This window comes from Felis catus, chromosome A1 (assembly GCF_018350175.1).
Source record: "Felis catus isolate Fca126 chromosome A1, F.catus_Fca126_mat1.0, whole genome shotgun sequence".
Classification (NCBI taxonomy): domain Eukaryota; kingdom Metazoa; phylum Chordata; class Mammalia; order Carnivora; family Felidae; genus Felis; species Felis catus.
Genome location: NC_058368.1, coordinates 208,197,139 through 208,208,455, shown reverse-complemented (window position 1 = coordinate 208,208,455; position 11,317 = coordinate 208,197,139). Strand labels below are relative to the sequence as shown.

General features: G+C 38.7%; 1 protein-coding gene across 3 annotated transcripts in view; it reads right to left on the bottom strand.

Moving 5' to 3' along the window:
* The window catches only part of LIFR (LIF receptor subunit alpha), a 79,123-nt gene that overhangs the window by 27,431 nt on the left and 40,375 nt on the right, over positions 1–11,317 (bottom strand). For all 3 annotated transcript variants that reach the window (XM_045037924.1, XM_023238979.2, XM_023238982.2), the window contains exons 6-10: positions 10,774–10,948; positions 8,713–8,967; positions 3,577–3,706; positions 2,979–3,148; positions 963–1,108 (exon numbers count right to left, since the gene is read on the bottom strand). In XM_045037924.1, the coding sequence (XP_044893859.1) occupies positions 963–1,108; positions 2,979–3,148; positions 3,577–3,706; positions 8,713–8,967; positions 10,774–10,948 (876 nt within the window). The remainder of the gene's footprint in view (positions 1–962; positions 1,109–2,978; positions 3,149–3,576; positions 3,707–8,712; positions 8,968–10,773; positions 10,949–11,317) is intronic.

Genomic DNA, 11,317 nt, shown 5'->3' with positions numbered 1-11,317 from the left:
GAATATTTTCATTACAGTCTCTTTTATTTGGGACTTAGCACAAATTACAAGACGGTACAGTATAAAAGTCAACCTTAAGTATCTAAACGGTATTAAAAAGTCATGCTCTCACTTACTCACTTGTTCCTACTGCTGCACTTGGCAGTCTGAAACCTTCTCTCTGGTGCTTATTATTAGTCCATTAATTCATGCTGGCGGCTATGGCAAAAAACTACTCATTCATTCACAAATTTACTGGGCACTAGCTATGTGCAAGATGCTATACTAGACCTGGAAACAACCTAATAAAAGTGCAACTCATGTTCTAATAATATCCAGCATTATAACTGTGTTCAAGTACTAAATAAAAAGCCATTATTACATTGATGTATAGTGCCTTAGTTCTTAGTAAATCTCTATAATAAATAACCTGAGAGCCTATGCATATCAATTTACACAATTCTTTAAGTTTATTTATTTATTTTGAGACTCTCTCAAAGATAAAGAGAGAAAGAGAGGGGCAGAGGGGCGGGGGGAGAGAGAATCTCAAGCAGGCCCCATGCTGTCAGTGCAGAGCCCAATGCAGAGCTTGATCCCATGAACCGTGAGATCATGACCTGACCTGAGATCAAAAGTGGACGCCCGGGCGCCTGGGTGGCGCAGTCGGTTAAGCATCCGACTTCAGCCAGGTCACGATCTCGCGGTCTGTGAGTTCGAGCCCCGCGTCGGGCTCTGGGCTGATGGCTCAGAGCCTGGAGCCTGTTTCCGATTCTGTGTCTCCCTCTCTCTCTGCCCCTCCCCCATTCATGCTCTGTCTCTCTCTGTCCCAAAAATAAATAAACGTTGAAAAAAAAAAATTTAAAAAGTGGACGCCTAACTGACAGAGACACCCAGGCGCTCCTCAATTTACTCAATTCTTTTTGAAAACTAAGTATTTTATCTAAAGTAACCTCAAAGCAAGTCTACAGAAGAATCTTACTCACCAATTCTTGTACTGAGTTAGTTTTATTAATTTCAATTTGACATAAAAGTTTAATCTTTGCAAAGTTGCCCGGTAAATGCCAGGAAAGTATAACAGCTGTTGAATTAATATCCTTCACTCTGATTGAAGTAGGAATACGAGGATAAACTGTAAATACAATTTGTAGAGATCATTTTAAAAGCTCTTTTCTAACATGACAAATGACAATCAAAAAACCCCGAAAAACGAAAGAGGTATCATTAGTACTGATCAACAATATTCCACTCAGTATCCATGGAACACAAAAGCTCACTTTTACTGCTGATATCATGCCCACAGTTTTCATGGACCAACCACACTCAAGGTTCCTACACTGCCATCAGGAATACTACAAGGTCGTAGAAGCATAATCTCTACCTTTAAGGAACCTCTAACTTACTAGGGGACTGACAAACAAAAAGAAAAGTAACAAGAGTACATATGCTGAGTTCGAAATGTGTGGCAGAGATATTAACAGCTACTGGAGTTTAGACGTCAGTGTGGTAGGGAAAGTCTTAGAGTGAAGAGTCTTAAGAGGAGCTTTGAAGGGAGAATCTGAGCAAAATGGCAGAACAGATGCAGAAAAGCATTTCAGGTTGGGCTCTGAGCAAGAACAAAGGCGCAGTGATGCTGATGACAGTGCGCGTGCCATGTGAGCGGAAGGAAAGCAACATGGGAAAATAAAGTTGAAAGGCAGAGGGCAGGGAAATACACACAAACACCACCACTCAAGTATAAAACGTAGCTGTTTGGACCTTATGAAAACCCAGGAAATAACAAAAATGATGAGAAGGAATAGCTGATGAAGTGTACTTATGTTTACAAACAAGGCAACTGGGTCATCTACTAATCACTTGCCAGTCTGTTTTTTAATGGCATTTGGTTTAAGCCTTTCTCAGTGACCGAGTCTCTAAGAGACGGCCTCTATGTCACCGTTCTGTGCTGCAGAGGCTGGTATGGACCCGATGCAGCAGAATGCCCACAGGAATGAACGCTAAGAAGATGGACCATATTTAAGTTCTATTTGGAGCTATGCATTAACAGGGATGCTAAAAATTCCGGAATCATCGGCAATAAAAAGGAACAAGCTACTTACTGATACATACAGCAACTTGGATGGATCTCAAGGATACTGCCCTTAGTAAAAAATGCCAATCTCCAAAGGTTATACACTGTATGATTCCATTTATATAACATTTTCAACATAACAAAGCACTGAGAGGAATAACAGATTGGATATTGCCTAGGGAGCGGGATGCAAGAGCATGTGTGGAGGGGTGGTGGTGGAGGGGTGGTGGAAGGGTGGGGGTGGGGGAGGGATGGGGGTGGGGGAGGGGATTTGCCAAGAGGGTAAGAAGAAGTTCCTTTGTGGAGATAGAACAGTTCTATATTGATTGTGTTGGTGGTTCTGTGAACCTATACGTGGATCCAACTGCACAGAAGTGCACGCACGCGCGCACACACACACACACACACACCTCTAAGTGCACGTAGAAACTTGCGAAAACTGGGCAAAGTCAGCAGGCCAGCTCACTGGCCTGGTTTACAGTAGTGTACCAGTGTCAACTGCCTCATTTGGAAATGATACTATATAGTTACTAAGACGTCAAAAATGGCGAAAGCTAGGTGAAGAGGTCACGGGGCTGTAATTTATATCTTCGCAACCACCTGTGAGTCTATAATTAAAATAAAAAGCTTTTAAAACTGGGGCAAAACATTTTTCAGGAATCAAAACCTATTAGATAAGACCACTTAAAGTTTCTGTGAAAACGACTAATTCAAATTTTTATCTGAATTCAATAAAATGGTGAAACATAATTATACATTTTAAGGATTTTTTAAGGATTTATAAATTTATAAAATTTATAAAACTAATTTATAAAAATTTATAAAACTAGAAATAGTAAAAAGTAGTCTCTGGAAGCACTCCTCATTAATCTCAAGACACTCCAGCACTTCTACAATTATTTTTAAGACACTGGTTTATGAAGCAGCTTACCTTTCTCAGTTATGTTAACTAAAATAGTTGATTCTGAGCGACCCAGAGGATTGCGAGCATTCAAAGTAAAATTATATATTTCTTGATTTGGACGCATTTGAAAGAATAACTGGTAGCTTTCATTTGTTGGTGCTTCAACTCTTTTAAATTTAACATATTTTCCTGAGAAACTATGAATTAAGAGAGCAACAAGATTAAAATAATTTCAAAATGGCAAGAGAGATAAATGCTGCAGGAAAAAATAGGTGGGTAAAATTTCTAATAATTAATCTTTTTAAAAAGTTTATATCTCTAATTATAGATGTTACTACAGACTCTGGGAAGAAAACGTAGAGGATGCAGAAAATAGATGAAAATAATCGGCCAGAAGCCTACTACCCAGAAATAGCCTCTGTTCGTATTTGAGGGTTCTTCCAGGATTTTTAAAAGAGCATGCAAACATAGTCTATGTGCATGTAATATGCATATCCAATTTCATACAGCATACTGGATTTTCCATCTTGCTCATAACATAAATGAGAGCATTCCCTATGTCATTTAATACCCCTCCAATGTACTCCTCACTGTCTGACATTTTTCCCTCACTAGTGATCTTTACCTTTCAAATAAAGTGTAACTTGTATTGCGTGGGCCCACCAGTGCTGTCGGTCTTCCGGGATTCCAAGTACATATAATCTCTTTTAAATCGTATGTCTCACAATTCAGTTTTTGAGGAATATCAGGTGGATCTAATGGGAAGAAAAATGTAGTTACAGGTGATAAACAATTTCCCTGAAAACATGTTTCACAAATGTTAATTATGTTTTGTACAATTTCTTTTAAAAATGAAAATAACTTCGTGTTTACACTTTACCTTTGGAACAATGCAGGAATTTCTGTAGCATGTTTTGGAGTTGATTTTACATTAGAAATGATGGATTAAAATATGCTGACGAATGACTACTAGCTCATTTGGAAGCTCCCCAACAACGACCCCCCCACCCGCCTCAAAATCTACCAAATCTCTCAGAGGAACCTGGATCCAACAAGTCAGAAAAATTTACAGGTTAAAAGTATCAATATCTATCATTTATAACTGTGATTTGAAAAGAAATTCCAATTCAAATTAAAAGTCAACACGGGTCCTGTTACAAGTTTCAAAGTTCTTAAAGAAGTTGCAAGGACTATTACTTATAAAGTATCTCTTGGTGAAATGCTGCATCTTCCTATAATTCAGAAGTGACTACTGCTCTTTGGTTTTTGTTCTTTATTGAAATGATTCCCTCTCATTTTGCAGGGACAAAACAAGAAAAAAAAAAGAATGTGTGTGTGTGTGTGTGTCTTAGACCTTTAAAGTAATAATGGAAAATTCTGTGTTGGACACTAGTTACACAAATTGGTTATTTCCAGGGTCACTTGGGTGGCTCGGTTGGTTGAGCGTCCAACTCTTGATTTCAGCTCAGGTCACGATCCCAGGGTCATGGGATCAATCCCTGCATCTGTTTAGATTCTCTCTCTCTCCCCCTGCTCCTCTTTTCTCTCTCTCTCAAAAAAAAAGAAGAAGAAGAAGAAGAAGAAGAAGAAGAAGAAGAAGAAGAAGAAGAAAGAAAGAAAGAAAGAAAGAAAGAAAGAAAGAAAGAAAAGAAAAAAGAAAAAAGAAATTGGTATTTTTTTTTATTTTTTTTTAACGTTTATTTATTATTGAGAGACAGAGACAGAGCATGAGCATGAGCAGGGGAGGGGCAGAGAGGGAGACACAGAATCTGAAGCAGGCTCCAAGCTCTGAGCTGTCAGCACAGAGCCCGACGTGGGGCTCGAACCCACAAACGGTTACCAAGAGTTGCATACCTGAGCCAAAACCAAGAGTTGTATACTTAACCAACTGAGCCGCCCAGGTGTCCCAATAATTTTATTTTTTAAAAACTAAACTTTAGGGGCGCCTGGGTGGCTCAGTCGGTTAAGCGTCCGACTTCAGCTCAGGTCACGATCTCGCAGTCCGTGAGTTCGAGCCCCACGTCAGGCTCTGGGCTGATGGCTCAGAGCCTGGAGCCAGCTTCCGATTCTGTGTCTCCCTCTCTCTCTGCCCCTCCCCCGTTCATGCTGTCTCTCTCTGTCGCAAAAATAAACGTTAAAAAAAAAATAAAAAAAAAAACTATAAAAACCGTTCTTAGACTGTGTGAGTAACTGAAAAGGACTTAGCAAATTTCCCATACCTTCCTGAGATAGAATAATGTCCATAAATGATATTTTAGGTAACATTAAGAGAAGTCATCAGTGTTTATATTGAAGTCTAACAATGGCATAGTGAGACTAAAACTGACATATTTGTTTTGAAAACTGTTTTAAATCTAAGGCCAAACTTTAAGTCATTTTATTAGAATGACATACCAAATTTTTGAGTACACTAAAAATGCTGATTATTTTAGTATTTGGCAGATATGTTAAGTTGAAATAGTTAAAATCCAAATAACAGGAGCAAAGAGAAAGAAGAAGGGAAGATGGGAGGCAGAAAAAATATGAGAGGGCAGGATCTGAAAGGTAAGGTACTGTCTTCCCAAATAGATTAACTTATAAAGGAATCACCTGATGCTAGGTAAAAACTAGGTATAAATCAACTGTATTACCAGCAAATAGAAAATGTAATTTAAAAAACAAAGCCATTTTTTATGAAAATGTTTTCAAATGAGCAAGTATGAAATCTGACATTGACATAAATATTTAAACACTCTAATTCTATGTCACAGTGTATTCTGTTAAAATGCTTTAAGTATGATGAAAGATTAGTATTTAGGTCAATGTTTAATGCTGAAGTGGCACTATCTATGAAAATAACTCCAGGGGCGCCTGGATGGCTCAGTCAGTTAAGCATCCGACTTTGGATCAGGTCATGATCTCAATGATCCTGGGTTCGAGCCCCATGTCAGGCTCTGTGCTGACAGCTCACAGCTTGGAGCCTGGAGCCCGTCTCAGATTCTGTCTCCGTCTCTTTGTCCCTCCCCCGCTCGTGCTCTCTTTCTCTCTCAAATATAAATAAACCTTAAAAAAGAAAAAAAGAAAATAATTTTGAATGATTACTGAAGAAATAGTATTTATAAAATAAGATCTATTTTGCTTAGAACTAAATTAGCTCATGAACAAACACTGACAAGTATTGATAAATAAGTATTCTTCTGTCTGCTGGATAATAAATTTATTTGCAATTACAATAATAAACTTAAGGGGAAAAAAAGCCACTGTTACTACTAGCACCAAACACCAAATTCATAGGAATAAATTTATTAGAAGATACATAAGACTTTCTATCACCAATATAAATCAAAGAAGACCTAACTAAATGGAAAGATAGACCATGTTCCTGGCTTGGATAACTCAGTATAGAAAGAATGAAAATTCTCCTAAACTGGTCTCCTCAATTAATAGATCTAATGTAACTCAAACCAAAATCCTGGTAGGTTTTTACTGTGTCTTTTGAACACATGGCCAGTTAACACGATATCCATGAGGGAAAGAAAATAATGACTCTTGATCCCTAACTCACACCATAAACTGCACTTGCTGTTAAGTCCCTAAAGAAATCCCTCTGAAGGGAAATGCTACCGCTGCTCCAGAGTTAACAAGTAGTATTTCAACCACCAAATGCTACAAATGAAGGTTAATATATGAATTAAATAGGTTTGTCCTACTATGTGACAGAAGGTTAGAACACTGTTAGAAATAATAAAAACTTGATGGATATTCTCATCTTCTGAGTTTTAATTTTTGTCTTTTGTACTTTTAAGTGGCTGTCTCATTTTTTGGTTATCACTTATCAGGTAGCTTCACTACATACACCACTGGTTCCCAGTTTATATGCTCCATGATCATTTATGAGGAATGTTGCAAGTCATTTCCTAAAATTCCATTAGGAAAGAAATTTCTAAAGTTTAAATTTGAACATAATCTCACTTTCACTTGAGCTGCAAAATGCATTTCTGGGAAGACAAAAAGGGAACACGGTTCCAGCCATCACTGAGAAGTGCACCTAAGCCTGGTTATTCCCTTGGGAGTGTATCAGTGAATCGACAGAATTCCTCCTAAGTTTCAACAGAAGGAATAGAAAGGTGGAGAGCTGCTGGTCTAGAGCACAGCTGAGAATCAAAAAAAGTTTAAGAAAAATCACCACACAAGCAAAAGAAAATCACAAAACCCACTCACTACGTTCCACACACTTTATTCACGAGACCCTTTAGCCCAAACTCCGCCTCGAATTCAGAATTGCGGGGGAGGAAGGGAAGCAAGAACTGCTGGAGGCAAAGCCATCAGTGCGCCACAGGACAGTTGCCATGGGAGAGGGGACAGAAAAGCTCGAAACGCAAAGTCCCTGTGGACACTCAACACAAGCTATATAAATAGGGCAGTCTCCCACAATAACTTCTGGAAACACCCTGTACTTTTAGAACTGCAGGAGTGACCACATTAGTAACGATGCCCCTGTGTAATGGAGCATATGTTACACACACAAACAGGGAGAGGGGGCCCTTTCATGCATGTCCTCCAGTTACTTCTCCTTCTCAAATATATTACTTTAAAAGTCACAGAAGCCTGCAATACACTATTGAAAGATTTTTGTGTAAAATCATTACAATTTCTTTAATTGGGGTAAGTTTTAAAAGGTATGTTTTAAATTTTTTAAAATTTACTTACTGTAGAGAGAGACAGACAGACAGCAAGAAGGGGAGAGGGACGGAGAGAGACAGAGATTCCTAAGCAGGCTCTGTGCTGAGCATGAGGCCTGACGTGGAGCTTCATCCCACAACCTTGAGATCATGACCTGAGTTGACATCAAGAGTCGGACGCTCAACTAAGCGACTGAGCCACCCAGGTGCTCCAAAAGGTATGTTTTAAAGTTAAATTTTAAAAAGATATGTTTTAATTAGGTGGGACGTTTTACCTTTTTAATTTTAAAAGGTGTGTTTTTGGCGGGAAACTGACACAGAGTGGCCCTTGAAAACACAGGGCTTGGGGAACCAACCTCCCACGAAGTTCTCGTGGAACCTCCCAAAAATCTACATGCAAGAGCACCCAGCTGGCTCAATGAGAAAAGCACGCGACTCTTGATCTTGGGGTCATGAATTCAAGCCCCCTTGTTGGGTGTATTTTTTTACTAAAAAAATAAACTTAAAAAAAATCTATATATAGCTTTTGACTCCCCCAAAACTTAACTACTAGTTTACTGTTGACTGGAAGCCTCACCAATAACAGACGATTGATTAACATAACACATATTCTGTGTATTATATTCTCACAATAAAGTGAGCTATTTAACAGGTTAAGAAAATCGTAAGAGAAAATGCATTTACAGTACTGTACTGTATTTACTGAAAAAATTTCATGTATAAGCCGACCCATGCAGTTCGAACTTATTTTTTTGTTCAAGGGTCAACTGTTATATGAGATAATTCCTGAACAATGCAGGATTAAGAAGTATTATATACTAATTACCCTTGACTCAACACAGCTGTTAACTAAGAATTTAAAAATTACCGGCTGGATATTGCAAATCTTCTTACAAAACCTTCACGTTATATAAATAAAAGATTAGAACTCATCTTAAAACAAGCAAAAATTTGGATGCCTTCATCTATAACTTACTAAAGAATTAAAAAAAGAGAGAAAGAAATAGCACCATCCCCCATCACTTGGAAACAGCATTAAAGCTTTCAAAGAGGACCAAAACAGACTACTAGGAACTCTTTCTTCAGTATTATATACTTACATCCTGCGAAAATAACTGTCCCAAATATGTTATCTTCTGTTGTGAAAACCACATTTGTCCCACTGTTTGCAGAAACTGAAATATTATGGATCTTGATTGCAACATTTTCCCCATCGAGATGAATAAGGGGACAATTTGTTTGGCCAATCTGTGCTGATAACACTTTTTCTTGAGTCACACAACAAAATGTTATATCTGAGCCTACAAGTATCACTTTGTCTTGAGGAAAAACCTTCGTCTGGGAATCAGGAGACCCTAGAAAGAGCAAAAGGAATCACAAATACTTTAGAAGCATTTTATCATAAAATAGCCCAGTGTATACAAAACATACTATGAAGTGTTTTGTAATAATGGTGGCCCAAAGACAAGGTATGACCTCCCAGGTTTCAAAGGAGCAAGACCTACCTACACAAGAAATAAAAGTAGGTATGTCTTATCTACTTACGATGGGTGATGGTGGGGGAATGCAGGGGACTATAGGCCAATAGCTAAGGTCACAGGTTAATGTCTTAAGAAGTGTAAAGGTTCAAATTAAATGGGTTTATATCCACACATAAAAAATCCACAGCAAGAAAAAGTCACTCATTATATAATTCTATTCCTCTGAAATGATTCTATGTATTTAGGGCCGACTTCTTACTTTCCATCAGCCTGAATATATGTTTAAGTATTCTACATCTTAAACAAACTTTTTCTTTAATCCTAATTCCCTGCTGGTTAAAGCCACACCTTTTTATTTTCCTAAATGTCCAATCTTTTTAATTATCTCTAGTTTCCTACTTACTCTTTAATCTACCACAATATGGGTCCTACCTTGACCATTCCACTAAGGTGTCTTGCTGGCCTAAATTGCTCAGTCCAACAGCCACTTCTCAGTCCCCCTTCCCTTTGACATCCACAGCATCGGGTGTGTTGCCTAAGCTCTAACTTCTCAAAACTCCCTTCTCTCTTGGGTTCTACACCACTCTACCCCACCGGGCTACTCTTACCGGGCTACTCTTAACCCTCTGGCTACTGTCTGCTTTGCTGGCCTCTTTTTCTTTCATCCTACCCTTAGACATTCAAGCTTGTAAGATGTGTATCCCTGGTCCCCATTTCTCTTTCCCTGAGCATGTTAACCTCCAGACGTAAACAATATGAAGCCATGTATGTTGATGATTCTCAAATAGAGATCTTCAGCTCCTACTAATCACTGCCTATGAGACACTGCTACCCAGACACTTCATAAGCACCTCAAGCTTAACATATTAAGGATGAATTTATCTTCCCCACTGAATTCATTCATATATTTTCTGCCTCAGTGGAAGACATCACCAGCTGCTCAGCCGCCCAAACTAATACTCACATTTGGTTCTATTTCTTGGTTACCAAACACACAGTCACCAATTTTAATCCTGTGTCTTCAGTGTTCACAACTTTTCTCCCTTTTCATTTCCAAACCCAAGTGCCCTACTTTACAGCTTCACTGTCTTTTGCTGAACTGCAAAAGACCCTCCTTACTCATCTACCTGCTTCCAGTCCTTCCTTCCTCGGATCCACTTCTCCACGCTGTTGCTAGAGTGGATCTACAATAAACATCAGCCTAGGTGTTGACAATTTTCCAGGCCTTCTCTCCCACTGCCAACGTTCTACCTGCATGAGTTCCATTCAGGGTGCAGATGAGTTCAGTACACTTACAGATCCCCATGTTCTCTGCAATAATTCTGCAGCTCATATGGATCTGCTCTGTGGGCAAGAAACTAGGAGCCTTTTTTTTTTTTTAAATATAAACTTGACGTCAATAACATCTACCTAAAATTTTTAAATGTCCTTCAACGCCTACCACAGTGACTTTCAAACCTAGACGTTTATCCAATGACTCAGGAAGATCTCTAAAAATACAGATTCCTGACTCCTACCCCAGAGTTTCTGAATCAAAATGTTCTGGGAGAGAGACTTGGAAGATCCTCAGGTGACCCTCATAACGCTAAGTGGCGTTCGGAGAACTTAAAGCTTAAACTAAACCTTAAGCAAGATTAATCTAATTCATTTGAAACGGAAGCTTTTCACATATAAGCTTACAAGAAATGTTCTTCAGTGGGCTCCAGTCACTCCACTCTTTGCGACCAGAGAAATGAGGATCGTCAACATAGCATCTAATTGCCACAGAATGGGTGGTGCACTCTAGGGGCATGTCTGAGGCCCAACTCCAGTGATGAACTGTATCTTTGCCATTCACAGTTGTGTTGTGGGTCACCTAAAAAACCAACACAAACACAAAGTGAGATTTCTAAGTGATAGGTTCTGCTTTATTTTCAGATTAAAAGACGCAACAGACTGTACACAATCACCACTAAGTTAAATAAAGGTTTGTCCTTTTGTACAACCCTCTCAGTTTTTGAAAAGGCATAATAACTCACAGAATCCATAATCGTGATTCATTTATGTTTCCTTCTTTTGTTTTCATTCCAGTATAGTCACCATACAGTGTTAAATCAGTTTCAGGTGTACACTTTGGTGATTCAACACTTCCATACAACACCTGGTGCTCATCACAATGGGTGCACTTGTTTACTTCTTCAACTTTAGGCTCCACTGCGTTATTACACATGATGTTCCTTTTTCC